At 44.2% G+C, this 17,818-nt stretch overlaps 1 protein-coding gene and 1 pseudogene across 2 annotated transcripts in view; one reads left to right on the forward strand and one right to left on the reverse strand.

The window, feature by feature from the left end:
- The window catches only part of Shroom3 (shroom family member 3), a 284,471-nt gene extending 274,631 nt beyond the window's left edge, over window positions 1-9,840 (reverse strand). Inside the window, exon 1 of one of the 2 annotated variants that reach the window (XM_076926481.1) lies at window positions 9,281-9,840. In XM_076926481.1, coding sequence (XP_076782596.1) covers window positions 9,281-9,445 — 165 coding nt within the window. In that variant the 5' untranslated portion in view covers window positions 9,446-9,840. The remainder of the gene's footprint in view (window positions 1-9,280) is intronic. The other variant, XM_076926480.1, reaches the window with a different exon arrangement.
- A 3,643-nt stretch (window positions 9,841-13,483) lies between these two features.
- On the forward strand, window positions 13,484-15,182 carry LOC143439852 (general transcription factor IIF subunit 1 pseudogene; annotated as a pseudogene).
- The last annotated feature ends 2,636 nt before the right edge of the window (window positions 15,183-17,818 follow it).

Raw genomic sequence — 17,818 nt, forward strand, 5'->3', positions numbered from 1 at the left:
AGATAAAATCTCAAAGAAAAAAATTCAGTTCAAAAGGGAAAGGGTCACAGCAAACAGGGAGGAGGAATGAAAAATGCAGCTGACATAAATGCAAGTTGAGGCTCCGAGGCCCAGGAGAGAGTATCTATGTACCAGTCTGCCAAGTTACTAGAGCACCCTGGGAAGGCAGGAGAGAGTGTCGCTTCCATTCTGCAGGTCAGATACACCACCGTTTGTTTCTGTGGGAAAAGTCACTAGAAGAGGAGGGGTGGTGTTTGATTTAGCTGAGACTGTCTCCATCATTTTGCTGTACTGAGGAGTGCCTGGGAGGTCAGAGCGTGGGAGATGGATGGACTCCCGGGATGGACAGACAACAACTCTGCAGCCTTCTGGATAAGATGCTCACTGTTTGGAACCACATCAAAGGCAGCAATGTGGAAGACTGTGGGTTAGCTCGGATCCAGAATGTCTTTGAGGTTTTGTTATGTTTTTGTTTTTTCAAGGATTGACAGAAAATCATTATGTGTCTCCAATTGCACTGTGGGCTCACTAAAATGAGATGAATATTTCTTCAATTAAATTGTGTTCTCTATGTAAAAGGGAAAGCTTTGGGGGATGTATTTGCTTTACAACAAAGCAGAGTCCTCACTGATGCTCAGATCTATTTGGCATCTAAGATCAGCATGGTGTTTGTTGAATAAAACCTTTCTCCATCTAACAACAGGGAAGAATGGCAAGCTTACCTTGTTTCTCACAACACATTACACTGTAACCAAAGCTTGGGAAACCCAGTTAACATTAAATAAAAGCATGTGTTTCCCTGTTTTGACTAATTTAATTCAATCTGAGACATTTGCCTAACACTTTATCCGTGTAATATATATATATATATATATATATATATGTAAAAGATATATATATATTTATAATATATATGGTATATATAACAAATATTATATATATGCATGTGTGTAAATATGTATAAGATATATAACTTTTAATCATATATATGTGTATTATGCATATATAGTCCATTTATACATATATACTATGTATTATATCACTCATTTAATATATATAAATATATAGTTATTATGTATATGTACACACATATATATACATATATACATATATACATATATACATATATACATATATACATATATACATATATACATATATACATATATACATATATACATATATACATATATACATATATACATATATACATATATACATATATACATATATACATATATACATATATACATATATATATTTATAGCTCAAGTGTGGGCATGGGTCCTGTTGGGCTGTGTTGTGGTTTTCACATGTCTGCTGTGGCTCAGGGAGGCAGAAGCACAGGAATTTGACTGAGTTCACTCCATGTGGCACCGGACAGACGCTGGGCTATGAGAAGCTGCCGTGCCAGGTAGTGGTGGTGCACGCCTTTAATCCCAGCACTTGGGAGGCAGAGGCAGGCGGATTTCTGAGTTCGAGGCCAGCCTGGTCTACAGAGTGAGTTCCAGGACAGCCAGGGCTACACAGAGAAACCCTGTCTCGAAAAACCAACCAAAAAAAAAGAGAGAGAGAGAGAGAGAGAAGCTGCCGGAGCTCTGCCTGGGCGTGGAGAGGTCTGAGCCTAAAGTCCCACAGGGGCACGGCTCCTGAGTGGGGGTCTCCGGGCTGAGGCAGCTGACCCGGAGGCTGGTGGTCTCTGTTCTTGGGCTTCCAGACACCTCTGGGAGCCACGGAAGAACTGAGACTAGGGGTGTACGGGCTGAACCGGCCTGCAGCTGAGAGGGACGAGAGGGACGAGAGGGACGAGAGAGAGAGAGAGAGAGAGAGAGAGAGAGAGAGAGAGAGAGAGAGAGAGACAGGCCCTGGCAGTGCCCCATGGGTAGAGACTCTTTCGTATCAGTTTTCTAGATGGAGATTAAGCAGCTGCTTGGTAGTCAAAGGCCTTCTCCACGGTTCCCCATGGCAGGGCCCCAAAGACACAAGGAAGTCCGTGGTTTCGAAGGTTTACTGTCATGTTGGAAAGTGGCTAAAGGTGTACACCCCCACAGACACACCCCCCACCCCCGTTTCTCAGGGCAGACCTGAGTTAAATAGGGAGGGAGGAGAAAGGAGGATCTGGGAAGGGATGCTTAATCCTCTATACCTTCAGGTATTTCATTAATATGTTGATCTCTTAAGGCTGAGGCCTGTAGTCATGCCCTCTACCTGTGCTAGGTGACACAAACCTCTCTTTGAGAGGGGCTGTAGGGGCATTGCCCTAAGTGACTGAAAGGCCCGGATCAATGGAAGTCTTAGCCGTGTGTCAGGAGCCTGGAGTCTGGGAGTGTGGTGAAATGTATGCTGTCCCTTGTAGGTATGGATACCTGTTGGGTCTCTGGCCATCTCTAGCCAGTGCTCCACCAGAAACCAAGCTATTTTTTCATGGACACACACGGACACACACACACACACACACACACGCACACACATATGAGTAAAAGTTACCCTGATTGCTTTTTTTTTTTTTTTTTCTGATTGCTTTTTTAATTTTTGATTTTTAGAGATGTTGTTTCATGTAACTCAGGTTGGCCTCAAACTCACTATGTAACCAAAGGAAGACTTCAAACGTCAAACTGTATTTTCTAATATTCCGTTTATAGATATCCTATGAATTTCTATGCAGTGTAAGCTGACCTTTAACTCCTAATACCCCTGCCTCCGTGTCCCAAGTACTATAATCACAGATGTGCGTCACCCCATCCAGATCAATGTTATGGTCTGCTTCGATATTAATCATTTCTTCTGGACTCGTTAGTGCATTTTCATAATTGCTATTTATAATTTCAGCACTATGGATAGCAGGAAAGAAAGACAGGAAAGAAAGAGGGAGAGACAAGAGAAGGAGAAAACTGAAAGATCCTTACCTTGTACACAGCACAGTCTAAAAGGGAGATACAAAAGGGCTCATACAGAAGCAAAAAATGGCCTGAGCAGAAAGCACAGCTGTGCTTTACACACATATGCAGACACCACACAGATACACGCAAATACACACTTTGTCAGCTAAAACAGAAAGCACCTTGGCAAATACACGCACTCTTTGTGCTTCAGCTTTTTTTTTTTTCCTCAGCATAATACGGAAGTTGGGTCACATGACTCCTGAGATTTTTTTTTAAGGCTCTGAAATCCTATAAGCCACTTAAACTGAGAATTTGCTCTGTGTGTGTGGAGGGAGAGGTATTTTGCCAGAAGAGGCAGGATTCACAGGCACAAGCAAAATCTATGGGGCCTTAAGGAGATCACAGTTCACCCACAGGAGGCTAACAGCAAAGGACTGTGAGGCAGAGCAAAAGCAGGAGGAGGGGAATGAAGGAGGGGACACAGCTATTCAAGAGTCGAAGAGGGTGTGTGTGTAAAGGACACAAAGTAGGTGTCAAAGAGAAAAAGAAAGAAAGCCTAGGAGCAAAAAACTGAGAAAGCCTGGACATTTGAAAATGTCAAAATAAGCATGGCGACATGCATCTGCAAATTCAGCACCTAGAAGGCTGAGGCAGGAGGATAGCTAAGGGAATAAGCTCACACTTGTAATACTAGCACTTGGGAGATAAAGAAAGAAGGATTAGGAGGTCCAGGACAGCCGTGGCTCCAAAGCAAATTAAAGGCTAGCCTGGGCTACATGAGACCCTATTTCAAACTAAGATGGGAAAAAGAATAGCAAGCTGATATAACTTAATACTTGAAAGGTGACAAATGTAGATAGCTTTAATGATTCAATTTAACCAGCCCAGAGTTAGAAGGAAATGCTTAAAAATCATTTCAAATGAAATGGCCAGTGGCTGATTGCTGATAAGCAAGATGTGTTTTACTTCAGAAGTGGACCAAGAGAGGAGTATGGCCAAGGCTGTGTGACAAAACCCAGGGGTGCCAAGGAAGTTGGAAAGCTAAAATGGTTAATTCTAGACAGACAGAACGATAATAATTGTCACATGGTCAGCTGGACAACTCTGTTCCTATCCACAGAGGCCTTGGGTCCTAACCTGAGGACTCACTCACCATGTCTCACAGCACAGTAAAACAACTTGTCTCACTTTCAAATGGCAGGATTGTTCTAGACGAGTCTCTACCGATGACATTAGGACAGTGGTTCTCAACCTGTGGGTAGCAACCCCCTTGGGAGTTAAATGACCCTTTCACAGGGGTCACACATCAGACATCCTGCAGATCAGATATCTACATTACAATCCATAGCAGTAGAACAATCCATAGCAGTAATGGCAAATCCTTTCCCTGGGCTGAGGCTCAGAGGGGATGGTGAGACCTCTCTCACTCTGCTCCAGGTGCAATGTTGGCAATGTGTGCAAAAACTAGCAACCTTGGGTCCCTCCTCCTAGATGACTGAAACTTGAGACTGCTCTGAGACAGATACCTGCTAGCCAAACTAACTAACCCCTCCCCACTGTGCTGTACATTAGAAGCACACGGAGGCTCTATCAGAAAGAGCACAGCCCACCCAACCTCAGCTTTTGTGTACATGTGTCTGTCATTTCATCATTCCCTCATCACTGCAGGGAGGTGTCCAGGGCCAAGCCATGGTCCACATTGTAGCTGTATGTAGGGAGAGCTATAGGTGTGTTCCCGGGCCACAATCACTCATATTTCATCCAGGATAGACAATGTCTTTTATTCCTTTAAGGCGAGAGCTATTTCTCTCAACAACACTAGCTACAGAAGCTCCCAAGGGTTACTTAGATTGTGCCCCATTCCTCATGGAGGTTACTGGCACACTAGAGTAACCTTCCTTGTGGGGTCTTGGAATAGAGCACAACCAACTCTTGGTAATGACGGTCTGCTGTTATTGTAGTCATCGTTCAGTTCTGAGCCCTGGGAGCAGGTGCACCCCTGCAGCAGGTGGAATTGCTTTTCCCAGCTCCTGCACTGAGCAAATGGCTCATAATCAAATCAGGCTGCCAACTTCCTGAACTATTGAATTGTGCAAGCATCCGCTTACAACCACCATTTTTTTTTTTTTTAAGATACCCTTTCTATTTGAAGCTCGCAGATTACAGAGGTTCATTTCTCGACCCCGCCTTTCCTTTTCAAGGGCACTAAATCCCAAAGAAAGCAAGTAGAAAGTAATCTTTCATTGCCATTCCTTTGTAGTTTTTTCCCCATTCATTTTCCTGTCTTGTTTTGTACTAAAAGAAAAGAAATACTTCAGGCATTATACTGTCATCTATAGGCTGGCTGCTTATAACTGTGTGCATACGTGTACGTGCCTTTCCTACCACTCAGTATGTACTTCCCTTCCCTTCCCCTGCAATAGGAAACCGCCCTACCTTTGTGAATAGAGGGTACCACTCGGCAGTACGTAAGTCCCTTATGCACTTTTTTCATTGGCTCAGAAAGAAGAAATGAAATCAATCTCAGTGGCTAAGTTTCACTCTAGACCAACAATTATCAACCTGTGGGTTATAACCCCTTTAGGGGTCAAATGATCCTTTCTTAGAGGTGGCATATCAGATATCCTTCATATGAGATATTTGTGCTATGATTCACAACAGTAGCAAGATTACAACTATGATGTAGCAATGAAATAACTTTATAGTTCGGGGTCATCATAACATACGGAACTGTATTACAGGGTCACAGTATTAGGAAGGTTGAGAGCTACTGACTTAGGCTCTTCTGGTTTGGCCTTCACTCTATGAACTGTCACCGATGCTTACACTTCCTGGGGTAGGTGAAATAGCTCCTTCTCTTCCCAGAGGCATCCACTTTGTAATCCCTGGATCTTTTGATTGTGTTAGGCTTTATGGCAAAGGAAGAACCAAATGGAATTACAGCTGTCAATCAGCTGGTTTTAAAACAGGAGCATTACCTTAGTAGGCCCAATGAAATCAACAGGGTCTTTAAAAGCTGACAAAGGGATCAGAGCCAGAGGCACTTGCCTGGCGCGCAAGATGCTGAGTTTGATTCCCAGAACTATAAACAAGGTAACAAGCAGAAGGGAGGCGGAGTCCAAGGGTGGAGTGATAAATGAGACTTAAACTGCTATGGTTGGCTTTGAAGAAAAAAAAGAAACTGTCCCTCCACCCCCAATGTGGTACTTCCAGCCTCTAGAACTGAAAGGGAGAGGAGTTGGAGTCTTTACTGGAGCCCCTAGAAGGAGTATGGCCCTACAGATGCTTTGATTTTGGCCTAGTGAAACTGAGGGTTCTGGCCTACAGAACTAGTGATTGGTAAACTTGCATAGTGTTAAGTCACCAAACTTGGGGAAATTTGTTCTAGCAGTAATAAGAAACGGACACATACCTAAACTCTGGAAATCTGTCTAGCGTTCTCCTTCTCACGGGAGCTCTGCTTCCCTGATGAAACTGCCTACTGCCTGATTTTGCTACTTGACTCAGTAAATGCTAACTATGTCAGGCACTGTACTAAATCCTGATAATTTAAGCAGAATTGGATATAGCTATGCCTTTTCATTTAGTCAACATTTATTTTCAAACAGTAGGCAAAGAGCCTTCCTTGGCTTCTAGAAGGTTAGACCCCTATTACAGGCTCTGGGTTAGACATGTCAAAAATGAAAGAAATACTCCCTGTCCCCAAGTTAATCAACATAAATAAACATCATGATTCAGTGCAATACATATAGGATACAGGAATATAGAAGAGAGACCAAGCAACTCATCACAGGACATCAAGGAACTCTGAGGGGCAGGCGGGAATGGAATGGGCTTTCTTTGCCACTCAAGATAGGGAAAGATGTGCAGAAACCTTGATGTGAGATGACACTTCGAATGTCATTAGTGCAAATGAGAGTCAGAATTTTAAATCTGATTTCATTTTTTTTTTTTTTTTGATGCCTTTCGTTGAAACAAAAATGGCAATGGCTGTTGGCTCTCATATTGGACAAAACAGATTGAACTAGATGGTACTACTGTGGATACTGCCTTCTCTCTCCTGCCTGTTTCTTAACAGCTTTCCAGACACAGAAACAAGTTACCGTTTTTAGACGTGGTAACAAGTTACCTTGATATGCCCAATAGGACATCACTCTGGGATGGAGATAGGAGCCGGCATCCGGCAACATAAAGAGCCACTTTCCAATTCAGCTCATGTTCAGACTGGTGGGAGAAATATCAACGTTGCCATTGTTTATGTAGTTGCAGACAAACTTCCCCCCGCTTCCAGCTGGAATGTGAACTTTCCCAACAGGCTTCTGTATTTGAATACTTGGTCCTCAGCTGTTCTGAAATGTTAAAGAACCTTTGGGACTAGAGCCTAGCTAGAAGAGAGAGGCCTTAATGTTAATTTCAGTTTCTGGTTCTCATCTTCCTGGTCAGTGGAGATGTGTACAAGGCCATGCTGCAAGTCTGTGCCACCACAGAGGGGGGTCTCCCTTGTCTGGATAGATGGTATTCTCGAAACTGTGCACTGAAATAAATCCTTCCTCCCACAAGTTGCGTCTGTCAAATACTTTGTTGTGGAAGCAAGAAAAGTAATTAGCATATAAGTAATTAGCATAGTCTCCCAGGATAATGAAGAGCAGCAGCCATAATCTTTATCATGATTTTAAAAAACTCTTTCTCTGTAGTAGACACAATACTACATTCAACCGACATAGAGTATTATGCCTGTATCCCACAGACACCAGCGGGTTTCAGTAGAAAGGGATTAAACCTCTTTGAGAGCCACCAGTATTCTCATGAATACATGCATAGACTTTATCACTAACAGCCAGGAAGGTCGTGCAATCTGTTTTTAAATGCACACGTTTTCAAACACATTTGTTACCAGCTTTCTCGGTTGTTTATCCAACAGTTAACTCTAACTCATTCATAGAAAGAACTACTTTCCCCACCCCCCCAAATAGTACCAAAGAATCCTTGACTAGGCTAGGACCCTATTCAGAATTCATGAGAGAAACCCTAGCCAGTCTAAACTAGTCATGGTCATTAATTTCCTTTGACTGTCTACAGTATAGCTATACAGTACAGTTCTGGCCAATGAGAAAGAAGTAAAAGTCTAATGAGAAACCAAAACCTCCCACCCTGCCTGGAATGAAGATGTAATGGCAGAGGCACAGCATCCGCCCTACAACCATGAGGACAGAGGACCACAAATAAGAATGCCAAATAAGAGATCTAAGTGGAATTCTTGACTTGATTAAGCTGTTGTCGTGCCCAGCAGCTGACCTCTATCTAGATTTCTTGTAGCTTAAGGAAAACAAGCCTTCATTTACTTAGGGCCCTGGTTTCGGGGCTTTAGTTTTTCAATAAATAAAATCCTTTCTAGTAGATGTCTCCTCTGTTTTCCTTAGGAAAGCACACAGCCTGCAGGATGTCCAGCATACCTGGAGTCAACTGCTGTCACTTCCAATTCCTCCTGGTTCATTCACATTAATGGCTCAGTGGTTAAGAGCACTGACTGTTCTCCCAGAAGTCCTGAGTTCAATTCCCAGCAACCACACGGTGGCTCACAACCATCTGTAATGGGATTTGATTCCCTTTCTGGTGTGCACAAAGACAGATACTCAAATAGATTAAATAAATAAATAAACATTTTTTAAAGCCCTAAAAGATCAATGAGGATTGAGTCATATTGAATAATCACTTGATTTTAAAGTCAGACTTAAATAATATACAGGACAGACGGGGTGTTTTGTCCATACTAAAATCCACTTTAAAACCTTCTGTATATAAAGCAATCAACTCTTCAAAATTATTTGGTTGGTTGGTTTTTGAGACAGAGTCTTGCTAACTTGCTCTGGGCTGGAAATCTTGCCTCTGTGTCCCCACTGCTGAGTTTGGTGGCCTGTGCCACCATACCTAGGCTAATGATCTAAACCTAAAAGAACATTTAAAATAGTTTTAAAGCTGGGTATTCTCTGTTGAAGGGCGAGATTTTTCTGATCCGGACCGTGTACTATGCCATGACCTTTGATGCTGCTGATCTTTAATCTGATTTATAACGGAAGGCTCATGTGGGAACTGATCTTGCATTTCATACACAAAAAGAGAAGATTAGCCATCAATTGAGCACATCTTCCTGGAGATTTCACAGAATAAATGAGCTAGACACACTTTTCTTCCAAACACCAAGCTATCCAAAAACATTTCCAATCAGAAAGGCACAAACAATCAGAAAGGCACAAGTCAACAGACTGTGTGGTTAAGTGCAATTCAGGCAACGAGCGGGATTTTTCTTTTCTTTGAGTTTTTGGCCAATCTGACACGACTTTAAAAGCTGCAAACAAAACACAAGTTGGTTGTAGACAATACTGAGAGCAGAAACTTACCTTGGAAATGATTAACGGTTCTCCATGCTCCAAGCCACCTTTCAGGGTGAAGCCCCAGGGAGCCCCTCCCTTTAGGAGCACTTCCAGATAAACGAATCTCTCCTTGGGGGTCCTGCTGGGGCTTGGCGTGGCGCTAGGCTCCTCCAAGTTCTCGGGGGTCCTCATCGCGCCAGACACATGGTCAAGTCGGCTTCCTTTTAAAGTGCCTGACCCAGATGGAGGCGAGCGGAGCTTCCCTGCCGGGTTAGATCTTACAGCACGCTACCCTCAGGCCAAGAGAAACACAATCGGGCGGCGAAGCCTGCGGTCCCCGGGGATGCTTCTCTCCCACTACACCCGCTGGAATTCGAGGCTCTCGCGGAAGTTCCCAATGGGGTCTGCTCATTGCGTTCACACCGACGTCCTCCAGGGTCCCCGCAGACTGCTTTCGGCTCGCACTCGCGCCAGAGCCTTGTCTGTGTTTTTGTTTTTTTAACCGAGAGCAGGAAAAAGCCTTTCACCCAGGTCTAGGAAGAAAGCGGCAGAGCGGCAAAGGAATACCTCCTTTTTTTTTTTTTTTTTTTTTTTTTTTGATTGATCACCAACCCTTTCTTCCTGAGCGAGTGAAATTTACCATGACAATAGCGTCCGCCCTCCGCAGAAGCTGCCTTTAAAGAAAGCAGGCGCTAGTGGTGCTCCTGTTGCCCTCGGAATTTTCGATCCTGTCCAGGGGTGGGGTGGGGGGAGGAAAGATTGTAGGAAAACTTTTTTTTGTCAAAACCCATTTTTGTCAAGCATTAAGTTCAACATTTGCTTCTCGGGTAGGGAGAGGTTTGCAAGAGGAAAGATGGGGGTTGGAGCGCGGAGATTCTTAGTGTCTAGGGGAAGTCACCCCCAAATCTCAGCGAGGCAATGCGCTTCTTTTCTTTGGCATTTTCAGCGATGGTGGGTCCCTCTGCAACCGCCCGGAGTGGGGGTGCGGGTGGCAGAGGAGCACGCTCTGCGGAATTCAGCCACGAAGTCTGGCAATCAGAGCCGGCCTACAGTCGATAACACGGAGGAAGCTGGAAATGCACTACAGACGGCTAGAAATAGTTACCAGAAGAGCCCCGCCTCTTACTAATTAAAGCAGAACTTCGGGCAAGCTTTGGCATTTTGAAAATCCCTCCAGGTACTTCTGCTGGGCCATCAAGTCTGAGAAGCTGCACCTGAGCAGGTTGGGCGAACTTTCAAGTGTCAAGGGCTTTATTGATTCCATTAGAAGAAAATACCACATGCTACATTAAGATCGGCCTCTCTAGACAAACTGCTTTGCTATTCAAACTGAGGAAGGCTTTTTCTGCCTTTAACTGTGTTCTACCCCAAGATTGCTTGATAGCTGTTAAGTACTAGGCATTCATGGCTCAGTGTTACTCTGACTCTACATTATCGGTGTAACTTTGAAATAATACTATATAACATTTAACATTACTTTCCAGTCAGAGTTTGAGCAGTATATTGGTAGCTATTTGTCTTGCCCAGAATCCTCTGGGATTATTGGAACAAATTAGAGTTCTTCTCAAGGACTATATTTAACCAAAGATTTTCTACTTAAATTTGTAATAAGATGAATTTTATTTTTCAGAACTGGAGCTTAAAATGATAGAAATGTAATAAAATTTTGACTTCTGTCTTTTTTACTTACAATGAAAAGTAGATACTACAGAGCAAGTAAGACTGTGAAACTGGGACTAATACTGGGCCAGCTGAATGACTTAGTAAGTAAAGCACACACACACTGCACAAGCTTGACTACCAGGGTTCAGTTCCAGAGCCCACATAAAAAGCCAGATGCAGGGGTGCCCATCTGTAATCCCAACACCTCTAACATCAAGATGGGAGGCGAAGGCAGAACAATGGCCTGAAAGTCTCATGTCCAGACAGCATAAAGTACACAGCACAGCCCCGGAGACAACAGAAGACCCCACATCAAGAAGGTGGACAGTTAGAACTGAGTCCCCAAAGTTATCTTCGGCATACATGACACAAGTGTGTTCAAAGCACACACCCACATCATACATACACAAGTGCTCGCGCGCGCGCACTAAATAATACATGAGTTACGATGACTGTGGTGCTAAGGCTGGTGTGGAGAGTGTGGCTCAGTTGTTAGTGCGCTTGCCTGGCATACGGAGAATCTCTGCTTAGCATCACAGCAGCAGCAGCGAAGCATGGTCATAAGGGTCAGGGCAGCCGGGGTACAGGAAACCCTACTATTCCTCCCTCCTCAAAAGGCTAACATTTAAGATACAGCACAAGGCCTGTATTGTTTTATTTTATTACTGTTTGCAGTAATAACTTCACCCAAAGGGCCCGATGTCAGGGAAAAATAGCATTTTTATATAATGGTAATCTTCTAATGGAAACATAGATATGCCAAGTGAAAGTGGTAGAGTTGACCCTTAAGGGTAATTTAGGCTATTTTTTTTTTTATTGCTGCTTCCTTTTGCAGCTTAATATGTAAACAAAGACTGAAAGGAAAGCTGGGTGTGGCGGTGAGTGTTTGTAGTCCCACCTAATCTGGAGGCCGAAGCTGTTAGTTCTAAGAGCTCAACCTGAGTATATTATAGCAATATTATGTCTCAAAAAAGAAAAAAAAAGAAAAGAAAAGAAAGAAAGAAATAGCAGGGCGGGCTCAATAGGTTAAGCACTGCTATGCAAGTGAGTTCTAATACCCAGAACCCTTGTAAAAGCCAGCCATAGTGGTACCTGTGTCCGTGATCCCTGTTCTCCCCTGGGAAGACCAAAGATGGTGATGGAGAACCTGGAAGCTAGTAAGTCAGCTAGGAAGCTTACAGGGCAACTAGCCACTTGTATGAAGAAGAGACCCCATCTCAAGCTAGGTAGTAGGCAAGTAGTGATACTTAAGGTTGCCCTCTGACCTCTACATGGAGGTAACTTGACCTGGCAGCCATAGTATGCCTGTGGAGGTCAGAAGACAGACAACTAATGAGAGGGTCTCAGGGATCAAACTCAGGTTGTCTATCAGGTTTGAAGGCAAGGAACTTAACCATCTCTAACCCCATAAACACCAATACTGTCCCCTGACAAACCATCAGGAGTTGGATCCCTGCTATGTACAAAGAAACCCACTCAGCTTCTCGACTTGGAAGAAAGGTCTCAGAAGAAAAGTGTCACCATCTTTTTTTTTTTTTTTCTTCTGATTTCTGCTACATCCCCGTCTTTCTGCCTCTTATTTAGACTTGCCTCTACTTTAGTAATAAAAATTCTTTTTCATAACAGACACATCCCAACGGGTGGCAACTGTTCTTTGAGTGTATATTTGACAAATTCTGTTTCTGATCAAGGTCTTTCTTACAAGTCTCATATTGTGTTCACAGAGGACAAATGTAATCACAACACCCTACACCTCACCGAGTAAGCACTCATACACTCAACTCTTTCAAATGCCATAGTATCTTTCTATTTTTACTAACATTTTCTTCTCTCTCTCTCTCTCTCTCTCTCTCTCTCTCTCTCTCTCTGGAATGGATATATGTGTGTCAGGGATACAACAACCTTGCACATATTCCACACAAAAGCTCTGCCTTAAAGCTACAGCTCCTATTTTTGCTGACATGTCTAATACAAGTTTTATTTATTTTTGTTTTGTTGAGACAAGGTTTCACTATGTAGCCCTAGTTGGCCTGGAGAAAGCTCTGTAGACCAGGCTGGCCACAGACTCACAGAGATCCAGTTGCTTCTGCCTCTCAAATGCTGGGACTAAAGACAGTGCTTCGAATTAATTTTCAAAGCACTGAATTTTGGTTGTTTTTAAACCGCTCATGAATGTCTCTGAAAATGAAGTCAGGGTGACATCTAGTGGTGCTTCTGGGCCACTAATTATTAAAGTCATTGCAGACAAGCTGTTGAAGGTTGAAAAAAATTATGTAGTCTTAGATTGCTTCTGAACAATCTAAAACAAAATTTGGCTTATTTTAAAGTTTGTCCATTTCTCTAGGCAATATTTCATAGAAAAAAAAGAGTTATCTTTTCATGGTCTTCTTAAGATGGCCTTAGGTAGCTGGCATCTCCTTGCCTCCGAAGGCCAAGAAGTGGTTTACACACTGCCCCTGAAAGCAGGTACTTGGAAAGATGTGAGGGCACAGAAGTTAGTTTATTCCAATAGAATCTCCATGCTGGGTCAGGCTGTGACGCATGCGCAGAGAGTTAGGTTTCTTTTTTCTCTTCTTCCAGCATTTTCGGAGATTTAAGGGTTTGGAAATCCAAAGCACAGGATCACACTAACGTGACAACCAAGAAAGGTGCCTTCCCTGGGCCGAGGGACACAACGAAGAGCATCCAGTCAGGCTGACCGGGAGCAGCTTGAGCAGCCGTCACGGCGGCTCTAGGCTACAGCAGCCAGAATGTCACCAAGTACGTCGTCCGAGTCCCCAAGAACACAACCAAAAGATACAATATAATGGCTTTTAATGCAGCCGATAAAGTCAACTTTGCTACCTGGAATCAGGCACGGCTGGAGCGGGATCTGAGCAACAAGAAGATCTACCAGGAATAAGAGATGCCAGAGTCTGGTGCAGGCAGTGAGTTCAACCGCAAGCTCAGGAGGAGGTGCGCCGGAGGAAGTATGGCATCGTGCTGAAGGAGTTCCGGCCTGAGGACCAGCCTTGGCTACTCCGTGTCAATGGCAAATCCGGAAGGAAGTTCAAGGGCATAAAGAAAGGCGGGGTAACAGAAAACATGGCCTACTACATCTTCACACAGTGTGCTGATGGTGCCTTTGAGGCCTTCCCTGTGCAGAACTGGTACAATTTCACACCGCTGGCCCGGCACCGCACACTCACTGCTGAGGAAGCCGAGGAGGAATGGGAGAGGAGGAACAAGGTCCTGAACCACTTCAGCATCATGCAGCAGTGGCGACTCCAGGACCAGGACCAGGATGAAGATGAGGAGGAGAAGGAGAAGCGCAGTCGCAAGAAGCCTAGTGAGCTGCGCATTCATGACCTGGAGGATGACCTGGAAGTGTCCTCTGATGCCAGCGATGCCAGTGGCGATGAGGGCAGCAGAGCCTCCAAGGCTAAAAAAAAGGCCCCAGTGACCAAGGCAGGCAGGAAGAAGAAAAAGAAGAAGGGCTCAGATGATGAGGCTTTTGAGGACAGCGATGATGGGGACTTTGAGGGCCAGGAGGTAGACTACATGTCTGATGGCTCCAGCAGCTCTCCAGATGAGACAGGGGGCAAGCCCAAAGTGCCCCAGCAGGAGGATGGCCCCAAGGGTGTGGACGAGCAGAGTGAGAGCAGCGAGGAGAGCGAGAAGCCCCCAGAGGAGGACAAGGAAGAGGAGGAAGACAAGAAGGCCCCTACCCTACAAGAGAAGAAACGCAGGAAAGACAGCAGTGATGACTCAGACAGCTCAGAAGAGAGCGACATCGACAGTGAGACCTCCTCTGCACTCTTCATGGCGAAGAAGAAGACACCCTCCAAGAGGGAGCAGAAGCCATCAGGGGGAAGTTCCAAGGGTACCAGTCGGCCAGGAACTCCCAGCACAGAAGCAGCAAGCACTTCTTCTACCCTGCGGGCCGCAGCTAGCAAGCTGGAGCAGGGGAAGCGGACAAGTGAGACTCCAGCAGCCAAGCATCTTCGGATGGACACGGGTTCCCAGAGCCTGTCTGGGAAGTCCACACCGAACAGCGGTGACGTCCAGGTGACAGAGGACGCTGTGCGTCGCTACCTGACTCGCAAGCCCATGACCACAAAGGACCTGCTGAAGAAGTTCCAGACCAAGAAGACAGGGCTGAGCAGCGAGCAGACTGTGAACGTGCTGGCGCAGATCCTCAAGCGCCTCAACCCCGAGCGCAAGATGATTGGTGATAAGATGCACTTCTCCCTCAGAGAGTGATGCCAATAAAGAGAGCAGGCCCAGAGTGTGAGTCATTACTGCCCTCCTGGAGCCTGGAGACGTGGGAGCCTCAAAAAAACAAACAAACAAAACAAACAAACAAACAAACAAACAATGTCCATGCTGGAACTTTCCCTTTTCCCTGGAGTGCAGAACCTTATAGAATGTTATGTTGGACACTTCTCCTGTAGCTGGGGTTTAGGGAGAATCGAGAAGGGAACAATGAATAGACCGTGTACAGCACCTGCTCCAAGAGCTACAGTAAGACCCGTGTCACAATAATCACAGAATAGATAATCAAAATCTTTCAGAAAGGTTTTCTAGGTGTCCGTCTGCCACAGTTCATGGACGGCACACAATTTATTCAGAGGGAGTTCTGCCTCCATAATGCTAGATCTTAAAAAGTCAGCCAGCCCTGTGGTGCACACCTGGCATCCCAGTGCTCAGCCCACAGAAGCAGGAGTATTGTCAACTCAAGGACAGCTGGGCTACAGATGACATTCCGGGCCAGTCTGGACTATGTAGGGATATTCTTGTCTCAAAAAGCAAGCAAGCAAGCAAGCAAACAACAACAAAGACAGGCAGGAAGACAAGCCTGGGCCACACAAGACTATGTCTCAAAACAAAGCAAAAGAGGGAAATACATTTGTAGAAACAAACCTTCAAAGTACGTTAACTAAGCCGGACACGTAAAAGCAGACACTGGGGGCTGGAGAGATGGTTCAACAGTTAAGAGTGCTTACTGTTTTCCAGAGGACCCGACCTCAGTTTCCAACACTCATATGGTGGCTCACAACAACCTGTAATGCCAGTTTGAGGGGATTCAATGCCATTTCCTGGCCCCAAGGGCACCAGGCACACATGTAGTATGCCCGTGCAAGACAAACACTCATACAAATAAAATGAACATTTTTTTTTAAAGCTCTATTTGTTGATCCTCACATGCAGTGCCGACAGCAGACAAGGCCATAGACACAGAAACTACAATGATGGTTGCTGGGCTTGGAGAAACTGGAATATAATAAGCACCGAGTTCCAGCTGGGGATGAGCAAAGCTTCAGAGCAGGCTGGTCATGATGGCTGCAAACAGCCATGTGCTTAAAAATAAAAACAATGAAAGAGTGAGTGAGCGAATGCCATTTATAATTAAAATGCCTAAAATGGAGCCATGGGTCAGAGAGATGGCATAATGGGTAAATGTACGTGTAGACAAATCTGACTGACTGCCTTCGATATCTGGGACACACATGGTGGAAGGCAGGAGCCAAGGCCTGCAAGGTGCCCTCTGAATGTTTGTGGGGATGCACACATGTGCTCCACACAAACAAACAAACAAACAAACGAATTTTAACCTTTTGAAAATAGCATTGTTGTTGCCGGGTGGTGGTGGCACACGCCTTTAATCTCAGGACTTGGGAGGTAGAGGCAGGTTAGGTGGATTTCTGAGTTCCAGGCCAGCCTGGTCTACAGAGTGAGTTCCAGGACAGTCAGGGCTACACAGAGAAACCCTGTCTCAAAAAACAAAAAAAAAAAAAAAAAAGAAAAAAAAAAAAGAAATAGCATTGTTGGAGCTGGGATATATATGGGACACACACATATATATGGGATATATATGGGGAATCTGGGATATATATTTAAAATATTGTTCTAAGCAACTATATTACATTACAACGTACATAAAACAACCATGGGATTATGATTGTGGGTGTGTATGTAAATATATATATCCTGTATGTTGGTGTGTGTTTTGCAACTTTTTTTTTTAGCATTTATGGTTGGAATATGATTCCTAGTACAACAGGAAAAAAATAAATGCACAGTACAGGGCTGGAGAGACTCAGTGGTTAAGAGCACTGGCTATTCTTGTAATGAAATGGGATTTGAATCCCAGCACCCACATGACAGCTCACAACTGCCTGTGACTCTAGTCCCAGGGAATACAACACCCTCTTTTTACCTCCTTGGTGCAAAGAGATATGCACAGGAAAGACACCCATACACATAACATTTAAAATTTTTTCTTTTTCTTTTTATTGGATATTTTATTTACATTTCAGATGCCATCCCCTTTCCCCATTTCCCCTCCCTAGAAAACCCCTATCCCATACCCCCTTCTCTTTTTTGCTTTTATACAATTTTTTAAAATGTCAACCAAAGGCTTTATAAGTTTGGTAATGCTCAATATCAATCAGAAGTGTAACCTAATACCCAATCTAGATATATCAACTATCTTTGACTGGCAGAGACATGTGAGCATCCGCCTCCATGTCTGGCCCCCCTCTCTTTCTCTCTCATCACCTAGCTCTTCCTCTCCTTCTCCTCCTCCTCTCCTCACTCCTCCTCTCTGTACTCCTCCCACCTTAGCTCCTCCTACATATCACCCTTCCTGTTAAAATAAAACTTTTCTCTCAAAATACAGTTAGAGCATAACTATACTAATTTATGTCAGTAAGGTGCAAGATAGACCTAATACCCAGTCCATCATTTTGTTGGCTAAGCAGAACCTCTGTCATCTCTCCTAAATAAAAGACTTAGTTCTGAATCTGGCTTTTTTTTTCTTAGCTTTAGAATGAATGTCAGCTGAAAACCATCCTCTCAAATCTTTTCTCTGAAAGTAAATAGCAAGGATTGGCTATGAGACTATAAATTTTCAACCCCATC

The sequence above is a fragment of the Arvicanthis niloticus genome, chromosome 27 (assembly GCF_011762505.2).
Source record: "Arvicanthis niloticus isolate mArvNil1 chromosome 27, mArvNil1.pat.X, whole genome shotgun sequence".
NCBI classification, from domain to species: domain Eukaryota; kingdom Metazoa; phylum Chordata; class Mammalia; order Rodentia; family Muridae; genus Arvicanthis; species Arvicanthis niloticus.